The 26,468-nt window shown below is 42.4% G+C and overlaps 1 protein-coding gene across 1 annotated transcript in view; it reads left to right on the top strand.

Moving 5' to 3' along the window:
• Window positions 1-26,468, top strand: part of Cadps (calcium dependent secretion activator) — a 451,625-nt gene that overhangs the window by 369,528 nt on the left and 55,629 nt on the right. Inside the window, 4 exon segments of the mRNA XM_035452903.1 lie at window positions 153-308; window positions 4,410-4,557; window positions 11,311-11,385; window positions 12,270-12,353. Coding sequence (XP_035308794.1) covers window positions 153-308; window positions 4,410-4,557; window positions 11,311-11,385; window positions 12,270-12,353 — 463 coding nt within the window.

Here is a 26,468-nt window from a genome sequence, read left to right as displayed (position 1 = left end):
AGACTGCCCCCTCCACTGCCACGTTGCGTTGTTTCGTATGTGGAAGCCACTGTTTGCCTTAAGCCTTCCAGCCCCCAGCTGTCTCTGTGTTACTTTTTGTCAAGCCCAAGGCCATTGGATGACTCTTGATTTCTACTTTCTTATCCTGCCAGTAATGGATCAGGTACATCAGAAGATTTGTTCTGGAAACTAGACGCCCTTCAGACTTTCATCCGTGACTTACACTGGCCTGAAGAAGAGTTTGGAAAACACTTAGAACAGCGGCTAAAACTAATGGCAAGTGACATGATTGAGTCCTGCGTCAAACGGTAAGAACTAGTGACTGGAGAGACCCAGGCCTCCTTTTCCACTGTCCACTGACTGGAAAGAGCAGGGAGCCCCTGCCAAATAGACCATGTTATGGAACATTTTGGAGGTGACTAATTGTCCAAGTCAGCTCCAGTACAAACAGGCATGTTGGTGCATGCTTGTAACCCAAGCCTTAGAGGTTGAGTCAGGGATTGTTGTAAGTTCAAGACAAGTCTGAGCTACATAGTGAGACCGTGTCTCAAAATGTCAACAATAACAATTTTAAAAAGTCAGCTGGAATGGTCAGCTGTCTACCTTGAGCTTCTACTAACCAGTTCTGTATCCATCCCAGACACAAAATTATTTGGCTACCAATTTGTCCTATTACTGGTTCCATGAGGAAAATACTCACATCCATTCTTGCTCCCCAACATCTAGCACTGTTTGCTGCAAAATAGCTACATGATAAATACTTATAAATACAGGGGTATGGAGAATGAACAGTTAGGAAGAGGGAAAAATGTACAGTTTTAGAGCATTGTGTATGGAATCTGGGTCATTGAGTTCCCAACAAAAATGAAACCTTAGAATCCTCAGTCATTCTGTCCATGTGACCTGAGTACCTAGTGTGTGCCAGTTGTTAGTTTTCTTGCCCGCATTCTAACCAGTAATCAGCATGAAGGCATGACATGTGGTTTGGCTTCCCGAGAATTTCCTCTTTTTGACACTGTAACTTACAGTATTGGGGTAGAAAGCATATCACTGTGCTTGGAGTTCTCCAGCTGATTGTTCTGAGGTGGTGATGGGAAGAGAATAAGGATGGTCTTTATCCATTCAGCAAAATGGTCTGATCTGCTCTCATAGACTAGGCCCAGGGCTGAGTCCTTGAAAGACAATGGAAAAGTAAAGACCCTGTCCTCCCCTGATGGAGTATCTATATCCACATATCAGACCAGTGGAATTCACTTCTGTGTTTGATATCATTACCACCTTCCCAGCCCCAAACATACATCCAAGTTCTTTTCTAGTTTATTAGTGTCCTATTAGTTTTCCTTATTCAAAAAAGAAAAGAAGGGGAAAGAAAAATGAAACAAAGGAAGAGAGGAAAAAAAGAAGGAGGGAGAAGGAAGGAAGGAAGGAAGGAAGGAAGGAAGGAAGGAAGGAAGGAAGGAAGGAAGGAAGGAAGGAAGGAAGGAAGGAAGGAAGGAAGCCACAAGCAATCTTGGCACTCCAGGCCTCCAGATGTTATATCCTTTAGTTGATGAATGAGTTGTAAGTGACACTCCTGGGCTTGCCTGGAAGTGTTCTGAATGCAGCGTCTGATACCCTGGAAGAAGAAAGGGAAGTAATGCATCAAACCTGAAACCTCAAAAGGTAGAAGAGCAGTACTGCTACAGGTAGGTAAATAGCAACTCAGAGTGAACTAAGGAAAGAGCCTGAGCTTTGGGGACACTGGGCATGTGTTTGTATTTCTGAAAATTTAAAGACTGAGTAGATTTTGCTCTTTTCTGCCCAGTTTAGAACCAAAAACAGGTTTGGTTTTCAACTAAATGGTCAGAAAGTTTCCAGTTTTGAATTCTATAATCTCTTAGATAGTCTATATTAATTCTAGGGAAAGCAATGGTTTGTGACTGACCAAAGTATTTGACCAAAATCTCTTTACTGGGCAACGCTTTAAAGCCATCTATCAGCCTTTTCCTCTATCTCACAAGGAGCTAAAGTGAATTAAAATCAAGACCTGCCCTCTTTTGGTCTGTGTTCCTGCCTATATGTCTATGTCCTCCACTTAGAAGCCAGTCTGCATGGTAGGGGTAAAAGGAGAGACACTTAGAAGACATAAAGAATACATGAGGCCGGTAAATGTAGTTTCTCCCTCACCATACTATAATCATTATTATATGCAGTCATAGAAAGGTTATTCACTCAGAGGCGGGGAATGGACCTGAATCCCTGGAAACTCCTCACCCTCCAAAGCCACAGAGGTACCCAGAACTCAGTAGCTAAGAAAAAATTTATTATCAGGGCTTGAATCACTCACTGTACTGGGCAGCCCTGACCTAGAATTCCTTGGTGTTCCTTTCAGTCAAGGCTCAAGCACAAACACGGGTGGAAATACCCTGACTCTAGCTACAGAGTAGAGGGCATAGAGAGGTCCTTAGACATTTTAAGACATGGAATATATGTTAAAAGAACTGAGAACTGTGGATTACTTCTTTGGGCAGAATAAATAGCCTTTGTCCTAGACCCATACAGCAGGGACTATGGCTTTAGGTATGCAGTGCTTAGAATACAGTACTCCTCAAGATTAAGTGTCCAAGACATTTTGTACACTTACCTGACAGTGACAGCACCTCTGTCTGTACTAGGTACAAAACAATGCACTCTGGAGTCAATTGGGTTAAATGACCTCTCCATTCCTGGGTTTGGGGACCCCTAGAGCCCTCTAAGTCATATTCATTTTCTGCCTCTGCCTTCCTCTTTTCACAGCCCTGCACTCCACAGGCTAGGAACAGTTCTCCTGTGAAAAGAAATGTGAAAGGGAAGACACTTGCTTCATTGGAAAGGAACGATTTAGCATTTCCATTTCTCAGATTGGGCCGGAACTAGCACATAAGCCTCAGAAGATCAGCCCAGGGCCCGGTCCAACTCAGTACCCATCGGGCCTCTTTTCACAGAGCTAGAAAACGATGTATTTTCAGCGGAGCTTAAAATGATCATCATGATTAGAAAGCTTCTTTGGTGCACTGAGTCTTTAGAAGCCAAGTTGCATTTATCTTGAACATGATCATATAATCTATAGGGGTGTTTTGAGGGTGTTTTTTTTTTCCCTTAGGAACTGGGCTTCCAACCTTAGAAATTATACTTGGCTTCCCTGCATGCACCCAGGGTGTGTTAGCAAGCTGGCATCCTTTCCCCAGCTAACTAGCTGTGTGGTCCTCCTATGCACCAATAGAAAAGTGCTACCAATTCCTCTTAAAGCAATGCCATTCTGGTGGCTGCATGAGCTCTAGAAGGTGACAATAGACAATGTAGAGAAGCAATAGACACATTAGATGAAAGGGGCTCTAATGAAACCACTTACTGACCAGGTGCTTTCTCAAAGGATATGTGAGGATGTGACCCACTTCTCTGATACCTTTTTCAATAGAGTTGGTCCCTGCTTTGCAATAGCAGTGCCAAGGACTGGATGTTACACCAGTGCTGCAAACTACCTATATTGGGCTAGCTTTTCCTATGAGGGCTTAGTAGGTTTCTGGTATCATAAGTTGACCCATGTCAACATTATGTTACAAAACAAAACAAAAAAATGTTACAGTAGATGTATGCAGTTCTTGAGCTATAAATAATATATATGAAGTTTTTATAATATATTTTCATGCTAAGGACACTATTACATTTTAATTATAAAAAAAAAGAATATCTACTTACTGAAAAAGTAACACCGGTAATGAAAACAAAGCAAAACAAAAAGCCACCCTGTGAGTTCCCCAAACATAATAACTTCTATTTTCATCCCCCTTCGAAAAGTAGCCATTTTCAATGGTTTGATATATTTTCTTCTAATGATTCTTTAGCAAGCACAACCAATTTTTTAGGTTTCAAACAATATTAAATTAGTTGGATTTCAAAAGAGATTTTTAGACTCTTAAAAAACAAAAAAAAAATTAAAAACAATAAGGGCCGTTCAAGATTTTTCTCCATGCTGAGGTTTTGAAGATGAGAAATTGCCTTCTTGTGTTTTGTTTTTAAGTGAAGTGATTCGAGGTAGGCACTTGCCAATGTGAGAGAAGCTGCATATGTTGTAATGCTATAATCGGTTTTTTTTTTAATTCATTTATTCTCCTGCAATTAGGGTTCTCCACACCATGTAATCTATAGATAGAAACACACCGAGCTACAGGTGTTCCATGCACTGCTGAGATAGGATGGGTGTGCATGGCCGTCCACATAAACAAGCCCTCGTTAGACAGGAAGTCATTCGAAAAAGAATGTGTGAAGTCATTGTGGATTGAAACTGATTAAAGCCTTCAATTTTCCTTTTCACTAACCTCTCAGAACATGTCTCCTCTACCTCCCGCCATCCGAATGCTGAATTGGTTTTCCCTACTTTGTTTTAATAGAACCAGGATTGCATTTGAAGTTAAGCTGCAAAAAACCAGTCGATCAACAGATTTTCGAGTCCCACAGTCAATATGCACCATGTTTAATGTTATGGTTGATGCCAAAGCTCAATCAACAAAACTTTGCAGCATGGAAATGGGCCAAGAGGTAAAAAAAAAAAAAAGAACTTTTTCCCCTCTTCTGTCTGCTTTGGTCATGTAGAAGAAAATTTCCCAAATCCCTTCCTTCTACCCAGTCTGCTAGTTTCAGCAATACACTCAGCATCTACAGGTGAAACTGTGGATAAGCATTCAGAATCCATCACACCAATCCCAAGGCATGTGCTGATAGGCATGCTGGTCACTTGGAAGTGTTCTTGTCTGGAGTTCAGGTGGTCCTAAGGTACCTATGAGCTAAAGGATGTTGGGTGACTTTATTCATTAGGCCATTATTGGCAGCAGATGTGGGAGTGTCCGAGTGCTCATCACTTCCCATGTGTAGTGTCTTAGCCCTTGCACATCCGGACAGCAGGAGAGCTCCACCTCATATCAAGCCATTTGCAAGCTATGCCAATAGGTTCTGCAGGTCCAAATCAACTTGCGAGCTTTCGATTTTCCTGAGAATGAATTGTGAATCTTCCCTGACCAGAAGTTTATTCCTTTGCAGAGTTTCTGATTCTAAAGTCAGATTTAAAATGTGAAGGAGAAGGAAGCAGCAACTTGGACTTGATTAAGACGATCATGATCATTTTTCTCCGATGGCCTTAAGCCAGCTAGATATTCATATACCAATTTAGAATTAATTCAGTAACATTTCTGGCAACTCTATGCTGTTGCCAATTGGCATAAATTGCTCCTAAATCAGATCTTTCAATACCAGCCTTACATGCTCAGAATTCTTACTAAATTATATTTGCTCCTTATTCGTTATTTATTTTCTCCTTCGGCACCTTCCATTTTATATGTGGGTTGGTGGTGTTCTCTTCTGGCAAGATGTCCTCCAGCCTTGTTTCTCCCACAAGTGAGCTTCCTCAGCCACCCCTGCTAGCTTCTGCTCTAGCTGATTTCTTTCAAGCCTCCCTGTGGAGTTAAGTTCTAGGCATGGAGTCAATACAGGGCTCTCAATTCTCATCTGGAAGCCACTTTGCTACATGAGTCAGAACAGTGGTTCCACAAATCCACTGTCCATCAATGTTCCAGAGGCTCACCCCATAGTAGTTCAACTCATCTGGGCTGTGGTAAAAGAATTAAGACTTCTGGTGGACAATTCTTGAGGAACCACATTCAAGATATTTTCTGGCATCTCCCACACATGCATATTGCCATACACACACTGGTATACAGATACAAATATGAACACATATGTACCACACATATACACAAATGCACCTGCACACACATTTTTTTATGCACATGTGTACCCATGCAGGAAAAAAAAAAAACATGCGCATAGGAATTTAAACTTCTGTTGCAATCTTTGACGATTGCTATCCTAGAGGCATTGGTGGCTATCCTAGAGGCCACATTTTAGGAAGCAGTGATAGAAGGCTCTCAGCTATCTAAAAATGAGCCAGGGAGAAGGATTGGAACAATTGGAAGGGAGGCTTGGGTTGCCAGTCACGTGGATAAGTGTTTTGAGTTGTGCTGCAAAATGAACTTGGATAATGCTGGAAGCCTCTTTGAGCCTCAGTTTCCCCATCTGTAAAATGATATCACTGCTCTACTTTTATCTATCCTATTTTGGCTGCAGAATCAGTTCTTCATTCTTTATCCAGAAGCCTAGAACAGAAAACATAAAAATAGAGTTGATCTGGATGGAGGGAGGCCCAGAGCCCCAGATGGTGATTTCCTCTCCACCTTAGCACCTCTTCACACCACTTGCCCACACATCTCTGGAGGATTCTAAAACCTATGGGTTTCACAGAGCCCTCTTTGCAAATCTCACTGAGGGGGGTCTCAAAATCATCAAGTCTCTCCAAGTCACTAAAGATCCTTGAGTTTGTACTTTCTGGAACAGTGTCTGTCCGGAACCTCTCTCCCCTTAAAGCCTTCTCTACTTCTGCTCCTGCCATTCCTGCTTCATTGTAAACCATCAACATGCAAATCACATGCATACGGGAATCTCCCTTCAAAAGTATACACTTCTGCATTGTGCTGTGTTCACAAAGCCTTACAGACATTACAGTTAGTTACAGGACATGAAATAGAAACCGAAATAAAAACCAACCATGCAGGAATAGCCAGTGTTCTAACTGTATTCCCAGTTCTAGGTTATCATCAACCTATATCCTGCAGATATGCCTGTTTCTGTTCTTAGGTTTCATATAAATAGAACCAAGCAATAGGTGGGCTGTGTGTATCTGGCTTCTTTCACTTAGTGAGACATTTTCAAGATGCATGCATGTTGTAGCATGTAGTAGAAAAGACCTGCGTGTTTTTCTATACATCTCAACGCTTTTTAAATAAAATTGCTGGTTTGTACATATGTTTCCCAGAAATAATACACACACACCCAAATTAATACCTGTATTAAGGACCCATCTAACACTGCATTCTAATCTTTTGTTCTTCTGAGAATATTTGTTGCCATCAAGATTTTCTTCTAAGAATAATGAGCCAGTAGTAACTAAGTGACCAGCTTGTGGTCACTCCTAATGTAGCTAAAAATGGTCAGGATAAAACAGGATATGATTGAATTGCTTCTCAGCAGGCTGGCATGGTGGCCATGGCCTGGAGCAGAACTTCAGTGGGAAGTCACATAAAGTAGTCCATATTCCACAGAGTGGTGAGATTCATCTCCAAAGTAAAACTGGCTTTTTAAGGGGGCTTGAGTAAGAATGACTGGAAAGATCTAGAATTGAGATAAGAATACTTGCAAATGATCAACTCCCATTTTCATGTGGTGTGGACTTTGGAGTATCAACCATTAAGCCTATATTTCAGACATAGTTTCTAATTTTGATCACCACCTGGGCCCCACCTTCCTCAGCCTGTTTTGGACTAAGCACTGGTGAGGGATGCAGTCTTCAGTTTGATCACTTCCTGAATCTCATCACTGGGATAAAGTCTCGTCTAAAGGCAGCTGTTGAGACATTTGTTCACCATACTTTTCCATCTTAAATATTTATTTTTTCATTAAAATTTGTGAAGTACCAATAGAGAGGAAATTGCGTATTAAATAGTTTCTCACTTGGCCTAGTGTGTTTTCATCTCATTTCCAAGGTCAGATGGTCTTAACAGAAAGATAACATACACACAATCTGTTCCATGACAAGGCAAAATGTGCAGCACAGGAAGTCAAGTGGGATGCTTTTCACGTAGTAACCCTGGATTTACAGTAACTTAGCCCATCAGATGCAAAAGCAAACTTCCCACTCTTCTCATGCCACCAAAAACCAATGGTTCTCTTAGTTACTACCACCATGATTTCAGGGCATAGGTCAAGTGAGCCCAGGAAAACCACAGAGAGAACTGGAAGGTTCAAAACCTGCTGGACTACAGGTACAATGAGATAAGGGGACAATTTACAAGGGCTCATGACAAGAGCTAACAAGGAAGGTGGTAACTAGAAGGTTCCTATGTGCATGCATGAACTCCTTCATGAGGCTTCTGATTTGCACAGAGCAATAAATCACCCCAGAAAGAGCAAGGTGGCATTATTGTTCCAGAAAAGCAAGTTAGTCAAATAAATCACCTATGGCAGGAAAATCTGGCAAGAGGTGTGTGGATTTTGTCATTACCTGAATTATAATGGGGAATTCTTTGAGATTTAGCACTTAGTGACACAATTAACAGAGTATTAGGGCGTAATTGCCATACAGTGTGTAGAGCTGAGGTTGGTCTAAAGAAGTGTGCACAGCCATGTAGCCACATGCTGATGTATTTTAATGAGATTCCTGAGAAAGCAGTGATTTGGCCATATAGCAATTCACTCTTCCTTCCTTCCATTCTTTCTTTCTTCCTTTCTTTTTTTAAGTCAGAGTCTCACTCTGTAGCCCAGGCTGGCCTCAACTTATAACAATCCTCTTGCCTTTGCCTTCTCCCACCAAATCCTAGGATTATAGGCATGAGCCAACGGGCCATCTCTGCATAATTTATAAACTGTATATTCATGTATTATGTCAGTACTTGGGTAGGTCTATGTCAATTTTACATTCAGAATTTAATTCTAGTTTCACTGAAGTGGTGAGAAAGCAAAGTGGCAGAGATCCCATGCTAAAGTTAACCCTGGAACAAGGAGGCAAAATACCCATATTAAAAACACTTTAAGTATCAGTCCATGTAGTGGTTGCTGTGCAAGCCTGGGGACCTGAGTTCAATCCCCATCACCCACATAAAGAGCCAGACATGCGGTGTGTGTCCAGACCAATGAAAAACTTGTAGACCACTCCTGAGAAATGACATGCAGGTAGTTCTCTGGCCTCTGCAAGCAAATGTGTAAGTACACACACACACACACACACACACACACACACACACACACACACACACACACCATTCTTTACTTTATCAGCAAGAAGATATAACAGGAAGATCATAATACTTACATATAGCAAAAGGGAGAGATAGTGGGACTACATAGAAATTAGTGTGGAAGGCATATCATGCCTCAATAAGCCATGGTGTCTCCACCTTGTTTCCACATAGAGGGCATGTTCCTCATTAACCCCTTAGACACAAGACACAGACCTTAACCTGTCTTAGTATACAGAGAATAATTGCCATGTGTTTTTTTACCACTTCAATCAAGGTTTAAGACAACATATCTATTCTCATTGGTGTTCTTTCCTTGGTTAGAAGCCCTTTGGGCATTATTTCATCTTGTACTAACTTTCATTCTTCTGGCTAAGCAGAATGTCCTAATTAATTTAATAAATGTGACTCATTTACAGCAATCCAAAGAAAATCTAGTGGAACAAGTCTGTCACATGACAACAGAAAGAGAGGATATGATTCTGGGTCTTATTTCAATACCTAAAAATGAATTTGGAATTCTGTCAATATTCCCATATTCTTTTGCTTTAGCATCCTTTTTGTGACTCTAGTACAGAGTTCTGTGGATTCTTTTTCTTGTTTTTTTAAGCTTCGGCTTTATGCTATTTACAAGTAAATCTTTCTTGAATCTAGCAGTACAGCCAACAAGGGTTCTGACTCATCAGGACAGAACACCGTGGGCCATTTGCTTTTTTCTCCTCCAATCAACTGAAAGGAAGAGGAGGATGCTTCAATGATAGCATCATTGCTTCTGTACCCTCTGCGGCTACTTGAGGAACTTGAACACATGATAATATTGAATTGCAACTACAGTTAGCAAAACGTTTTCACATCTAGATCCTCACTAGATCTTCAAAATAGCTCTATGAATCTGGGAGCCTTGGTCTTAGATAAGGGCTTGGGCACTGAATTCTTAAGTAATATAACTAAAACAGACCAGCCAAGTAGCTTTTTTGTTAAGTTTTGCATTGTTCTTTATTGTCATATAGTTATACCCATTATGAATACATCTGAAGTCCTGATATTTGGACATCTATAGAAACACATAAAATAATTAAGTTGAGCTACTTAATATGTCCACTTCTTTCAACAGGGGTAGGGGTAGGGAGAGTACCATCATGTCTCTTTAGGCGTTTTTGAAACATGGAGGTAGAACAAATTTGCTGAGGCTTGCCTAGCCCCTTGTGGAAATCAGCAGTCTATACTAGCTTTCCTGCTCCTGGGCCCAGGTCATAGTGTTCTCACCTGTTGAAGGTTTGCAGATAAGGAAGCTGAGCTCAATCTGGAGGCAGTATAGCTCCTGCCCTCACACTGGGACATCATCCAGGTCTTCCAAGTCCAAGCCAGTCTCTCATCTCCTTGCTCCTGCTCAACATCCTGCTTTCCAGCAGCCAGAGTATTGCAGCACATCCTATGTCTTATTTCTATGTTTTCATAGCTTTGTGATGCTTTATTTAATTTGCATCTTCTCATGTGTCCTTTTGTCCTGATTTTTATTTGCACTGTTCCTTTTTCTTTTTTGTTCCTAATTAATCATCCTTCTGAAAGTTTGCTAGAGAGTGGGTAAGTGCATTTTCCTTTCCAAATAACAATGTTTTGTATTATTGTTTTTGTGATACGGAAATACAAAATAATTCAAATGGATACTAAAATGTTCTAATAAATGTCAAGGAGCTGGCATATAATAATTTGTGTTGAAATTGCTTTTCCTTTTCCCCTGGCATTTACAGCAGATTTTTGTTTGTGTGGGGGTTTGTTTTCACATTACTATTTAAATTTAATCGACAGCACCAGTTTGAAAAAATTGGAAAAACTTAGCTACAGTCTCAGCAGAAGGTCTAGCCTGGGTCTGCTTATTGCTGAACAGAAAGAAAAGGGGAAAAAATTGTTGCTTGTCACAATGGCTCAGAAAAGGACACTTTACCTGGACTCTGAGTCAAGACTATAGTTTAAACTGATGCATATACCCAAAGTACCTAGCAGGTTTTTTTAAATCATTGTCTTAGTCAAATTCCCTTTGGAGGGATCCCCCCAATTGCTGGAGTTGCATCCCCAGCAATTCCCAAGAAATACCATTTCCTTTCCCAATAAGTTAGATTACTGTTGAATCAAGGTTTGTAAAGGCCAGGTCAACAAACATACTGCCACAAAAAAAAAAAAAAAAAAAAAAACAACAGCCATATGTGCATGTGTCCACACACATCAAAGCCATCTGAAACCTTAGATGGGGAACAAAGGTCCTGCTGAATTTTTTAAGTGCTTTGTGTCTCTCTCCATCAAAGCCCAGAAGTCAGAATTTTACAGCCGCTTCTAGGACTGGATCTACAAGCCAAGCTTTATTTATAGATTGTATGTTCTAAAAACCATGGACACATGCAACACTGTCAGCCTCCCGACATGCTAATATGTGTCTTTCTGTCTTCTTTAGCATCAATACCATTCAAAAATAGATGAACTAATTGAAGAAACCGTTAAAGAAATGATCACACTCTTGGTGGCAAAGGTAACCTTCAGCTTCAGGTGAAAGGGGGCATTGTGAATGTTGCTTTGTTGTGTCTACATTTCCATTAAAATGTAACACGTTAAAAAGTTGAGCTGTATACTCACATCTCTCAGGAAACAAGATTGTACATCACCCAGCCCCAGCTTTCGAGCATTTTCTGATGTTCATGAGCTGTGTGAAGATCAATTGATGAAGCGGCATATGTTAACTTAATAAGAATGTGTCCCCAAACGTCGTACTAGGTTATGCAGGAAATGTTTGTTTTGTTTCTCAGCACTGACAAAGTTAGATTTTAAAATACATAAAGTGAAACGGTAATAAGGAATTCTGCCATCCCGAAAACCCCTTTCCCTCTAGTTTCACATGCAGTGAGAGTCATAATAAAACAGAAAAGTCAGATAAAGCTATTTCAGTCACCCTCATGAATTATAGAATTTTAACTAAGTAATGCTGAATGGGAAGACATTTATATTTGCCAGTGCTAAACTTCTGTTTCCCCCAAATTACTGATAAAATACAAATAAAAATAGATTGGATTAAATGTAGTGCTAATATGTAATGTAAAGACTGCTTTGCGCAGTTTGGGATCTTGAAAAGTGCATTTAATATTATCGCATGCTATATGCAACTCAATAATATTTTGTCACTTTGCACTTCTGTAACACTCCGTATTTGCAATCACATAATAATGAAGAGAAAGCCGGATAAGTCAAATATTGCCATGCAACGGCAGTCTTTGCCTTTCTCCAAAGTGAGAGTTAAAAAAACGGAATGCAGAAACGAGGAGGGGGCTGAGTCCTAGCCTCTGGGTGGCTGGGACTTGTTCTTTCTTGTAAACAATTATAATTTGAAATAATAATTTTTCCTTTTTGCTGCTTTGCTAGTTTGTAACTATTTTGGAAGGCGTCCTGGCAAAGTTATCCAGATATGACGAGGGGACTTTGTTTTCTTCTTTTCTGTCATTTACGGTAAGTAAAGAGCATCTTGATTTCCTGGTTGTTGTTTTGGTTCAGTTGTGGTTCTGCTTGGGTGAAAAGTAATGTGCGGTTTTGTTTGGGATAGGTAGTGTGTGTTAGTTACATTCAGCCATGAATGTAACACGTTAATGTTGGAGAAGAGGCAGGGCATTCCGTAACAGCAGGTAAGCTGTCAGTTTTGTGTCATTTGTGAATTCATGGTATGCATACACCTACAGAGTAGCCTACCTTCCCCCCACTTGGCTATGACAGGAATACAATGAAGGCCTCCATTTTTACCAATAAATGTTTTAAGGATTGTTTATTGTGGAACTACAATGGAACTACAAATGCCTTTTTATGGCTCTTACTCTCCTAGTTACATTCTTCTTAACTGAGTTGATTGCACACATTTCAAATCCAGGAGACGTAAAGAAAGGAGGTAGCATTTCCAAGTGACTGTGCCCAGTACATAGCCCCAGTCTGTGGGAGTTGAAATATGGGGTCTCTACAGCCTACAGGTGCTTGCAGCCTGTGTGATTCCTCTGAACAAGAAGTTTTCCTATTCTGCCTGCCTGGGCTCAGGAGCTGTTTGTGTTTCCATGCTCCAGAGCTGCTGACATGTCCTTTCCAAATTCTTTGAGGCTGCAGTTCTATGCTAAAATTAGGTAAGGAGGAGGCCAAAGGTGAGGCAGGAGTCAGCAGATTTCTGTGGATAGTAACTAGAGGAGAGAGTCATTGGTTCTGCCGTGTGAGGACAGCAATGGTGCATGGTCCTAAGCTAGAGCAGCAGTCAAGTTAGGGGCCTTTGCCTGGAATAATCTCCTGAGTGAGCATCAAATGCCAGGTGAGGCCCAAAACATCAGTGTGGGTACAACTCTTCATCTTTGGAGTCCCACAGAACTGAGTTCAAATTCCATCAGCAATACTGACCAGCTATGTGAGCTTGAATAGGTTTCCCCACCTGGAAGAATATGGGAGGTGGGTAATATTTCCTGTAAGGCCATAGTATGAGATGAAAGCATCATGGTCTTAGCTTATTAAGTAGGACTTAACAAATGGCGTCTATTACTATTAACAAGTAATGAATATGATTATGATAAGTTACAATCACACATGCATACAATTCTTTTCCAGACACGTCCTAAAAATGAATAAACAAACAAATATATCCTATTTGGACCTTTCCTCTATCTGTGTTTTCATCTTCTTAGGAACTAAAGCAAATGTTGCCTGATGGCATTTCAAACAGTTACTAGATAACATCTATCTATCAATATGTCCAGCTTATTTTGACGTGTAACTATGACCTTTTCAAACATAAAGATGAATTAATCCAGGAGGATGATTGTATTCATAGCCAGAGTTCATTTTCAAGGCTGGATTGGGAAGAGAACAAGGCAAAGAAACATTGCATGCAATTTCACTATGCAAAACTATCTATAATGTGTCATATCTGCAAAGGAACCTACGTAGCCCACTCCTTTGACAAAGAAAGAAATCAAGACCCAGAAAGGGGGAGTCTGAGGTCATGTAGCAATATGCAGAATGAGGACCAGAAACCATCTCCCCTGCCAGTTTCCCACCACTGAGTGGCTTCTGGCAAGAGTGGGATTCCGCTGGCAAATGCCTGACACTGGAAGGCAGATGGGCTCATGAGTGGGAAAGACTCACAAAGAGGACTCAGGGCACATGAGTTGGAAATAGACAAGGTCTCACTCCTCATTGCAACTGTGGGTATGATGAGGAAGGGGGTGGAATGAAGTGCAGTATTTCTGCAAATGTCTCCTAATGCCTGTAGAAGATGCTTGCTTTAATACTTCATTTTGAGCCAGTGTTTTCACTGCAGTGTACTTGAACCCATGGCCCAGGAAGGTCCCTTTGCAATTTATTGCTTCCACATTTGCTCTAGCCAAGACGGTTCTCTAAATGAACTTCCCAGAGATTTGTTAGCAGCTGGCTCAGTAGCAGCCAGATGAAGACTTCAGGATCCCGGGAATCCCTGGGGGAGTGAGAAACCCAGACCAAAGTGTCCCATGATGACTTTGCAGCTCCACTCCCATCCTCTCATTTTTCCTAAGACAGTCTGCAGCCTAGAGATATGCCCAGCAAAGACACTGCCGTACAGAACATTCCAGACCTGTGCTAGGCCTGGAACGTCCCTCCTTAGTGACACTCCTCCCACATACTTGGCCATCCCATGGCCACAAGCACCCACTTCTCATTTGCAGCCTATGTTCTCGTTGCCTGCCAGGATTCCGGTATTAGAGAGGGGGAGCTGAACTTAGAGGTGGCAAGAATATCTCCACACATGGATTCTGAGTTCCTGCCCAAATTGCAGAGGGCCTTTGAAGGATGCTGGCAACCCAGTGGTGTTAACTTCTCAGGAATGGAGTAGAGGTGGAAGGGTGGGGGCACTGTGGGGCGGCGGGCGGGGAGGGGGACGGTGGTAAATGAGACATGTGGGATCAAGTGCGGGAAGCAGCTGTATGTGTTTCAGGACCCAGGACAGAGGTGTAGAGCCTGTACTGTGCCTTCCTTTAATTCCGCTCCTCTTTACTCATTCCATTCTTTGAACGTTAATGTGCACTTACCACATCCCCACCTCAGCAGTGCTGCCAAAGATGAGCCATGTGCTCGGCCCCCCAGAAAGCTGACGCTTATCGACAAATATGCCACCCTGTCCCCCCTCTTTCTCCTGCTGAGCGCCTCCTTTCCTGGGTGGGCTTGATTTTGTGGTCCAAGCCAGACATTTTGGAAAACGTCTGCAGTGGCGCAGAGCAGGCAGGAATATTTATTTCTCATCTCCATCTGCATTGCTTCCTCTCTTGGAGAGGAGCTGGGGGAGGAGGGCGGATGAGATGTGGCTTCCTCGTGCCAGCCCAAGAGGCGCCCAAGCGCACCCTCCTCTCCTCCCTCAGGGGCCTCAGCAGCAGCAGCCTGGGATTGAGGGAGGCAGGCGCCTCTCAAACTTTTCAAAGATCAACCCAGTTGGAAGATATAGTTAGCAACTATCCACCCATTTCCCTTGCCTGCAAGATGTGCTTTTATGGCAGATGACTGTTTGGAAAGGTCTCTGGCTTGTGGTTAGCTTCACGATGTTCTTTTAGGAGGCCAAAAGGCAAGGCAAGCAGGTACCCAGGTCCTTCTCTCATATCATTCAAATACTTTACTCAGCCTTGTCCAGGGTTTAGCAGGAATGCTGGTCCTGGAGCTCATTCATTCACCCAGCATCTTTACAGAGCACCTATATGCTGGGTATTGTGCTAGATGCTGGAGTCACAGCAGTGCCCCAAAAGATGTCCTCTGCCCTTTTGTAGGTTACATTTATTGACAGAGCCTAGCAATAGGAAAGGGAAGGGATAAGTGGAAGAAGCATTGCCTAAGACAGAAGCTGAGAAAGGGGGAAAGTGGGGAGGATATTATTTTAACCAGGACATTCGCCCGAGATCCTTCTTGGGAGAACCATAAGCTGAAATTTCCGGAGCCTGCTGTGGAAAAAGCAGAAATGAAGGGATATTTCAGAGAGAGAGCAGTAGCCACCAGCAGCTACAAAGCAATGAAGCAAGAGACATTTCTGTAGCATGTGTTACAATAAACATGAAGACGCCATGGAGCAGAGTAGCTAGGTTTTGGAGAAGGAGACTGAGTTGGAGAGGTCAAAGGGGAAAGGTCCAAGAACTGTGATATGATGCTTTGGGCATGAAGCTTGTATAAGACAAGTGATTCCCAAGCTTAAGTGGGGTTCAGAGAGAAAGGCAACCTCAAATAGATAGACCTGGGTAGGAAACTCAGCTCTTTCTGGCCCTTGGCATAAATCTGGGTGACCTGGAACAATGTTCCATAGCTACATTTGAATTGCATTTGCTGTGGTAGATGAATTCAGATATCTAACATAAGTGCAGGAGCATGGCTCCTGTTCCTGAAGTACTCGCTGAGTACCTGGCATAGATGAAGTGCTGTGAATGTATGTTTCTTGGACTCTCAGGTCAATTCCATTGTACTAATGCCCTTCAGAAAATGTTGGAAACAAGGCTCAGGGAGGTTGAGCCCCTACCCCAGCTCCACCATCTTCAGTGGGGCGAAGACAGACACAGGATGGTCTAACTCTCATCCCACACACACCCAAAGGACAGGGACATCAGATCCTCCAAGGCTCCTGGGTGTCAGCCAGCTACAGTCCTTCCAAACACATCCATCCCAGTTACTTACAGAACACCACAGAAGCTTTCTCAGAACAGGAAGGGGGAAAAAATATTTCAAGGCTGCCAGGAACCTAATCCCTAATGTGTGCCCAAACTTCTGGGTCTCTAACTCCTCACATCAGCTGTTTTTTCTTCTTGCCAGGATTAAAGTTGGTTTTCAACTTGAGAGTGAAACAAAGTTGAAATGGTTCATCCCTTTAAAAGTTGTGACAAAGGCTAGCATCAGTTCCTGCAAGCAGCAGTAACAGCTTTTGTGGCGAGCACTTTGAGACACAGCTGTCACTTGATAATGATCAAAAATGGAGCACAGTATGAAACTCTGTCCAGAGGGAACTGTGATCATAGAGGTGGTTGGAGGTTTGGAATAGTGTGAGATTGCAGAGCAGTTTGCTAATGTTTTCTCAGGCACTTTTCAGTTTTGCTTTAGCTTTAGAATGCACCTGGGACGGGAGAGGTCACTTTGTATGATGTGGGCTGGTGATAGGTGACTAGGACTCATCCATCGTCAAGTTATCAACTGCTGGATTCTTGGAAGTTGGACCAACTGGCTAATACACAAAGTGGAATGTCCTGACTCAGATGCAACAGCAGGCATAAGTGTCAGGACTAACTTACTGACATTGAAATCTAGTAGTTTCCATGCATTTTCTCCCTTCATCCTTATGGCCAGGCTTTGCCATAAGTTCAGCTCTTATTCCCATGTTATAGATGAGGCCCATTGAGTTATTCTCCAAATGTCATGGGAAAACTTTAAGTTACTCTTTTATTATAGCCAGAATAATTGCCTAGATGTACAGAACCCATTAATGAGATCTAGTGATGTTTCTAGGACCAACTCACTGTTACTTTATTCCTAAGTGGAGAAAATAACTATTTGGGGGGCTGAAGAGATAGCTCAGTGGTTAAGGGTACTTGCTACACAACCTTGAGGATATGAGTTCAGATCCCACCCCCATGTAGCAAGCCCAGCATGGGTTGGGGAAGAAACAGGAAGCTTTCTAGATGGAAGCTTAGCTGAGAAACATGAGCTCTGGGTTTATGGGAGACCTTGCCTCAAAGAAATAAGACAGAGAATGATAGAGGTGGATACAACATACCCAGCTCTAGCCGACACATACACACACACACACACACACACACACACACACACACACACACACACACACACACCACACTACATTCATACAATGCTCTCACTAAATGAATAAAACAATAAAAATCTGACCAGCACAATTACTTTATAGGTAATTTATTCTAATCATTCTATTTTAGAGTAACAGCCATGCAAAAGACTTTCCACTTTCCCCACGGCCTTTGTACTTCTACGTAATTTCTGGATTTATTTTAGACCTTTAGTCAACACATTTTTGAATACATACTACATGCTAGGTACTAGGGGCTCAGTAATAAATGAGAGAGACTATGTCTTACTGTGTCTTTACATGGCGATATAGTCCCCGAAAGTAATCACAAGCATTACTGTTCAGAGAGAGGGAGAAATAGTCAGTGCAATGGAATTATAAGAGCAAAGACACTCAGCCTCCTCATCCGGAGGCCAATGAAGAAAATTACTCAAGGGGTGTGAACATGGTCCTGTGTGGACAGACGCAAATGTGTCTGCAGATGAGCATGTGCATACCTGAATGAACATGTGGAAGCCTTGGGTGCCTAGGCCAGCTAGCCAGAACCTGACTGGCTCTGCCTCTCTATCACTTGTGGTATAAATGAGCACTGCCACACCCATCTTTTTGTATGTGGGTTCTGGGGATCAAACTCAGGTCCCCTCACTTATGTCACTACTTGAGCCATCACCTCAGCCCTAGAAGTGACTCTTAAACTAGAGACACGGGAGAATTAGCATCAGACCTGGCATGGCAGGGATGTAGTTAGACAAGGCACAGAAGCTAGCTCCCTGGTGGAAGCCAGTGGCAAGTTGTGATCTTCTAACACTGAAGCTGTGAGTTTCCATTAGAAGGTGACTTAAAAAGCCCTGCATATTTCACTAATTCATTTTGCTCATCAAGTGCCCATTCAAGTTTGAGCTCAAAAGCACAGATCACCCCTATCTTATGCTGCTCCCTTTTGTTAGCCACCTCTCAACATTTCAGAATTTGGCATTGGGCTTTGGAGTCTGTGGCATAATAGTTGATCACCTGGTAAGATCCCCTCATTTCAGATTGCTGCCTTGAAAGTACAGTTGACAATTAACACACCTGCTGACCAGAGCAACTTATAGAAGAAAAATATAAGAATCTGAAGTTAACTGGTTCCTCCAATATTCTCTGGGGAAAACAAAATAGTCTTTGAAAACACATATGAGATAGACACGGTATTTTGTTCAGACTCTTGGGTGCTGAGCAGGCAGCTCACAGAAACCCTACCGTGAAAGAAATACCTAATGAATTCGTGTGCAGTGTTAAATAGGCTAATTGAAGGTCATAGAGTCCATCTTGACTTCCAGCCGCACACAGTGGGAGCTTATTTCAGGAAATTTAGAGAGAGGTGGCAAAGCCCAGGCTGAGAGGAATTGACAGGTTATTGGCCACTTCTGAGATCCAGTTCAGTTATCTGCAGAGTGAGGCTGCTGGTGTCAGTATCAGAGAGCTCGTAGGACATTTGGGAATAAAAGGAACCATAGTGGTACCTAATATGTGATAGGTGCCCTGTGAATAACACTTCTAACCCTAAGCATGTTTGCTCAAAACAGTAAGGAAGTTGACCCAATCTAGACATTTCAGCAGTGGTCCTTAATGTATTAGCCAGTTCTCCTCTAAGCCCAGGCTTCTTTCTATACAGCATGAAAGCAAAACTCTGAGGATTCAACTTCAGTATATTTTTGTGTCCAGAATTTTTACCTCAAAGATAGTTTCCATTATACTTAGTGTATTTTTAGCATTTTGCCTTTACTTACACATGGTCTTTAGGATACTTCTTCATTAATTAAAATATTGGTCAGGACTGGGACGTAGATCAGTGTTAGAGTGCTTGCCTAGCATGTATGTGACCTTGTGTTTTGAGACTCCAAAAGAGAGATGATAGATGGATGGATAGATAGATAGATAGATAGATAGATAGATAGATAGATAGATAGATACAGATTAGTGTGCCTAACATTACAATCAGATACTCAATCAGCCACCAGGTTTTAAATGATTTCTGTGAGTAAATTACTGAACCAGGAGTTATAGACAAAAGACTTTTTAGCTAGACATGGTGGTGCACACCTTTTGTCCCAGTACTTAGAAGGCAGAGACAGGAATATCTCTGTGATTAAAAAGGCCAGCCTGGTCTACATAGCAAGTTCCAGAACAGCCAGAGCTACACAGAACCTATCTCAAAAATTGTTTTCTAAATAATGTAGATATATGACAAACATACAAGTACATATTTATGTCACACACACAACACACATGCACACACACATACATATACACACTTGTATTCTCACATGCATACATGTACCATAGATGTTATTACCTATAGTACCTTAGTAAAGGGAACACTTGAGATTTTCTGGATTAATGTTTCTAATTATTGGTATAGTCTACTTGTTTCCCACTGCTAATAAGATCCAATTCTCTATGCTGCTCCCCATCTCTACATTTATATTGTTGTATTAGCCACCTGAAATTGAGCATGGTGGGTTTTCTGTATTGTTAACATTAGTCATCATAACAAGAAGAAATTTATCAATTATTATTGTTTGGAGATGTGCTATTGTTGTCTTTTTAGAGGGATGCAGAGATGAATCGAGCATAGAATATACCCACATGGTAGCTAAGATAGTGTCAATGTTAAATACTATAAAAATTTGGCATTAAGTGCCCCAAACACATGTGAGAGGATAATTCCTTCTGAACTCTCTTTTCTTTGTTTTGAATTTATTATTTGAATTAGAAACAAGATTGTTTTACATGGCAGTTCCAATTCCCTCTTCCTCCTCTCCTCCCCTGTCCCCCCAACTAACAACCTACCTATCCCATACCCTTTCTGCTCCCCAGGGAGGGTGAGGCCTTCCATAGGGGGTCTTCCAAGTTTGTCATATCCTTTGGGATAGGGCCTAGGCCCATCCCATGTGTCTAGGTCCAGGGAGTATCTCTCTATGTGGGATGGGCTCCCAAAGTCCATTCCTATGCTAGGGATAAGTACTGATCTACTACAAGGGGCCCCATAGATTTCTGAGGTCTCCTCACTGACACCCACGTTCATGGGGTCTGGAGCAGTACCATGCTAGTTTCACAGCTATTAGTCTGGGGACCAAGAGCTCCCCCTTGTTCAGGTCAGTTGTTTCTGTGGGTTTCACCAGCCTGATCTGGACCCCTTTGCTCATCACTCCTCCTTCTAAGCAACTGGATTACAGATCAATGAACTCTCTGTTGGTCTTTGTCTTTACATCAAGGATAGTGTTTCTACTTAGTCTGACCACATTTTATACTTCCCTAACATTCACATGTTTTGTTTTGTTTTATTTTGTAATTAAGAATTTTACTACAAGCACCCATACAGGTACAAGGTAGGACTGTGATAGTACATCTCCATGGTAGGCCTGACTCGATTTAGAGTTACCTAGGAGACACACCTATGGCTGTGTCTGTGAAGGTATTCCCAGAGAGGTAAGGAGACCTACTATGAATGTGAGTAACGAGATCCCCATGGACTGAGGTCCTAGACTAAATACAAAGGGGAAAAAATGAGAAAGACATCTGAGTACCATCATTGATCTCTTTCTACTTCTTGACTATGGACACATATGTGGTCAGCTACATCATGATTCTGTTGCCATGCCATCCATGTCATGCTGGATTATATTATTTCAAACTGTGAGCCAAAATAAACCTTCTTTAACTTGCAAAATAAAAGAATTTTACTATAACACCATTCAGAAGAAGAATACTAAATAAATACACCAAAAATGGGCCACAGGATGTAGCCACAGTTAGGAAGGTGGAACAGGTACTAGAAGTTTGGAAGCACAGAAACTTTTCTGTCTTACCCATTTGCCAGATGGGTAACTGGAAATGAGGCCAGAGAAGGCAAGCATATTACATGCCCCCCATAGTCACAGAAACCTCCTGTCTCTTTACCTGAGAAGAAAGCAAGCAGAAAATCTCCATTATGTAACAGACCTAGACTGGTGCGCATGGCAGGGCTGACCTACATGATTCATAGCCTGAGCTAGGGAGACGGCTCAGTCAGTAGTGCTGGCCACACACATGTGAGGACCACATTTCAATCTCCAGCACCCATGGAAAAGTCAGGGGTGGTGCCTTGTGCTTCTCAGCTCTGGAGAGGCAGACTTCTCTGAGGTTCATTGACCAGCCAGCCTAGCCTAACCAGTGAACTCCAAATCCCAGTAAGACGGCTCAAAACAAGAAAGTCAACTTCCAAGGAACAGCACGTGAGATCGATCTCTGGCACATGCCATGAACACACACACACTATATTTCAAGTTCAAGTGTAGGAAGCCTAAAGAGAAGTGAAACAGTGAAACACCAAGGGCAATGGCAACCCTTTCATTTCAGAAGTGACTGTAAGCAAGAGCTCAATGCAACCACTGAACTAGAGTGTTCCGTGGGTAGAAAGTTTGGGGATTAAACTGCCAAGCCTATCTCTCACGACAGGGTTGGGGCTAAATGGCAAAAAAGCAGGTGGGTTTTATATGACAATCAGCAGGGTTGGGTCTTTGAGCTGAACTGGGAATGTGATGCCCTTGCAGGAGGCAGTTGGCTTTTAGGGGCTCATTAAGTAAGTTCCTAGAGTACAGAAATCTGCCTTATAAGATTTCTGATGAATGCTGAATGTAGGCTTGTTTGCCCAAGAACAATCCTTCTGTTTCCCCATCAGACCCCTTTGTTTAGGACATCATCACTAGCACTGCCATTTGGGGGGCCCACTTTGGACCTGACAGTTATTATTCAGTGGTATCAGCAGAGCTGTTGCCCACTCAGTGTCATGGTTTTGCTGAAGCTGGACACAGCCCCGAGTTTCTAAGATTCACGTGTGTCAGCGAAATAGCAAAGTGGGAAACAGTACAGTGTGACCTTTAGGAGAGCAAGCCATGTAGGTCAGCTCCTGTTGTGACTAGCTGTGTGTCTTCTAAGGAAGTCCCCCTTAAGCTCCCTGAGCCTACTTTCCTCATCTGTCTGTGTGATGTTCACCAAGCTCAGTGGTGCCATTTTGCTCAGCCTCAATTAGGATAGACAAGGTATACAAGGATGTTCACATCCTTCAGACTTAGCAACATGGAGACAGGGTGGGTCTAAAGAAGTCCTTGAGTCTTGTCAAATTCCTGTCTGAGAAGGGAGGATTAGAACAGAAGTGAGGGAAACTAGAAGGAAAAAAAATGGGTCACTTTGTCTCAGACATCTGTTCAGAACCCCCTGGGGTGGGGAGGTTTGAGAACATATTCTCCCTAGATGTATTCTCTGAACACAGCACCCCAAGCATAGAAGACAGAATTATTCTGCAAATAAGGCTACAGCTCCTGAGCAGGGTGTGGAATGGGATGCTTCTGCTTTAGTAGAGATGGTTGCCCACCTCCTGCCCAGATCCCCAGCAGTGCTACAGCGCTTTGCTTAAAGAAAGGCAGGGGCTCAGGGTGGTGTGTTGTCATGGTCTGTGGGAGCATTGTTACTCTCACTCTCACTATAGCAGTTGACTTAGTTCTGGCTTCTATGGCTGTGACAAAACACCATGACCAAAACACCATGAGGAGGGAGAGGTTTATTTGGCTCACACTTCTGCACTTTAGTCCATCATTGAAGGAAGTCAGGACAGGAACTCATGTAGGCAGGAACCTAGAGGCAGGATATTATGTAGAAGTCATGGAGGTGCTGCTTACTGACTTGCCCAGCCTGCTTTCTTATAGAACCCAGGATAGCAGCCCAGGGATAGCACCACCCACAATGGGCTGAGCCCTCCCCATCAATAGCTATTAAGAAAAAGCCTTACAGGCTTGCCTGCAACCCAGTCTTATGGAGGCATTTTCTTAACTGATACTCCCTCCTCTCAGATGACTTTAGCTGTGTCAAGTAGGCATAAAACTAGTCATCACAGTAGTTAAATCATAGCTAATGCTTGTGAACATGCACAGAAACCAAGTATTCACTGACAGCCCTGCAACCAGGCTTCGGTATTCTTGTGTGAGATGCTTGGGAAGAAGTCAGGGGACTCTCCTACCTTCCCCTGACCTTCTAGAGATCTGCAGTAGTCCTGGAGGGGCATTTCAGAATATCCACTATAGTTACACATGTATTTATGAAATCTTGTTGGGGGGGCATAAAAAATATAATGCTTTTGGCTTACCATAGTCATCATTTAATTTTTACCTGCATGCTATAAAAAATTATCTTGTGGAAAACGTAACAGTGGCTACAAAGATAACCATCACTCACAGATAAGGAAACTGGAGCTCAGAGAAGCAGTCTACACGGAAGTGTATTATAGTGGAGGATCCTTGGCTGCTAAACCAAAGAAGCTCCAACACACCTCTTTTCCGTCCTGGCTGTGTGTTCCATGGAGCACCTTAGCTTCCTGGAGCCCAGCCTTCACATAACCAAAATCAGGAGACAGGTCTCAATAATGAAGAGTGCAAACTAGGTACCCAAATAATATGCATGGGTAAATCCATCCATATTTTCTGCATGAGTGTGTATCCAGTATTAAGTTCATGACAAGACAGAAACTAATTGCTTTTCCCAAAGACATGTGAGAGAACAGGAATAAAAGTTTAAATGTGGCCAATATTCTGTTTTCTGTTATCTGAGGTTTTTTTAAAAACATATTCTCCATTTGTAGGCCATTCAGGAAGCTTTCATATGTATGTGTGTGTGTATGTATGTATGTATGTATGTATGTATGTATGTATGTATATATGTGTGTGTATGTATGTATGTATGTTTCAATTTGTTTTCTCAAGCACCAGTTCTAAAAGCAATTGATCATTTTTTGAGCCATGAACTACTAGTGAGAAAATGTCAGTGTCACAGTTCTCACATCTGGGAAAACAGCACCCATGCATAGGCCTTCCCGGAAACAAAGTGAGAAAACGGGCCTTGTGAGTGTGTGAATCCATGTATCATTGTGAGGGTTTTTTTCGTGTCTTATTTGTGGTAAAATACACATGACCAAATGCACTGTTTTACCTCTTTTGTGGTATACTGTTGAGCTGTTAGGTTTCGTGCTGCTAGGCAGGGATCACCTCCTCTACTGCAAAGCCCTTTTCATCTTAAAAAACTCATATCTGCACCCCTTTATGCCACACTTGATTCAGTGCTCACGGGGACTAGAGCACTTCACAATTGGCCCAGTATGCCCTTGATCTTTGGCAAGCAATAAAGACATTTCATCCCCTCCGGTGGCACAGCTCTGGGAATCCATCCTGCTGTCTATGATTCCACATACACTTCAAGGGTGGTGTTTTTCTCCAGTCCTCAGGAAGCATTGGAAGGGGTTTTCACTGTAATTGTCACTTGGCCCCAGGCAGGAGCCACTGAGGCTTGCTCAACTGCTCACCCGCACACACAGTCCCAGTACATCCCGCCCACTCGCACATTCTGTTTCACCCAAGCAGTCAGTCCCTCGGTTGGCACTCAGTACACATTCCTCTTCCCAAGACACACTTAGAGCATCCAGACTAGGGCTGGGGGGTGGCCAAGTGTTGCTTTTGCCTTTGTCGAGGGCACACGCTCCATCCAAGCCACGACTCCATTGAAGAGAGGCACCAAGAAAGTTACTTTGCAAAAGGAGACAAATTTCCCATAAATGCCCTTCTCCACTGGCATGTTAACAGTTCTACACTTGCTTTGTTTTTTTCTTTAACAATTCATCATAAAATTAATGTAAAAGCATACCTCAAAAAGTAGAATAGTGCCGGGTGTTGGTGGCGCACGCCTTTAATCCCAGCACTCAGGAGGCAGAGGCAGGCAGATTTCTATGAGTTTGAGGTCAGCCTGGTCTCCAGAGTGAGTGCCAGGATAGGCTCCAAAACTACACAGAGAAACCCTGTCTCGAAAAACTAAAAGAAAAAAGTAAAATAGTGAAGCCAGTCAGATAACTCTGACCGCCAACCCTGAGAACCTGAGCTCAGACCTAAGAACGCATACAGAGAAAGAAAAGAATTGACTACCCCAAGTTGTCCTCTGACCCACACACACCTACCATGGCACAAATGTGTACATGCATATATACATAAATACATATATACATAAATAAATTTAATAAAAATTTTGATGAAACCATAAAGAAGCAATCAATTTCTCAACTTAAAAAAAAAAATACATCTCTGGCCTGCCACTCCCTAGCATTTTTATGAGAGAGGTCCATTAGAGCCGACTCAAGGAACTAGGGAAATAGTTCAGTGTGCAAAGTGACTGTTGATTAAGCATGAGGACCTGAATTTAGATCCCCAGCTTCCATGAAAAAGCTGGGTAAAGTGATATGTATCTCCAGTATTGGACAAGGAAGAGGTAGGCGGATCCCTGAGGCTTGATGGCCTGTTAGTTTTATCAAAATGGCAGTCTTCAGACCTGTCTCATGAGTGGTTGAACTAGAACTTGGCCACATATATCCAACTCCAGACCCCCTGCTCATGAATCTAAACTGCCTCAAATCCCAAAGAGTTATCCCCATAACCCTTTTCTGGTCCATTATTCTGCATCTCAGGGTCCTAGCTTCCCCCTGGCTGACCAGGGAAGTTCATATCACAGAGGTTGTATTTAGTTATATGTCATTCCATTCCACTTGTGCCCTAAAATGAAAGCATGAGAACTGGAAGTGAGGGAAGAATTTGGGCAAAAGTAGAAAGTCTTGAAAAACTGGTAGTTGGGCTCCCTGCCCATTCATGGGAAACTTGTTCCTTTGAGCTGGTAATTCCAGCAGCATCAGGACATCAGCCAGCATGGCTCTACACTCATGCCACCCT

Source organism: Cricetulus griseus, assembly GCF_003668045.3.
Source record: "Cricetulus griseus strain 17A/GY chromosome 1 unlocalized genomic scaffold, alternate assembly CriGri-PICRH-1.0 chr1_1, whole genome shotgun sequence".
Taxonomy (NCBI): Eukaryota; Metazoa; Chordata; class Mammalia; order Rodentia; family Cricetidae; genus Cricetulus; species Cricetulus griseus.
This window is presented reverse-complemented; position numbering and strand designations above follow the sequence as displayed.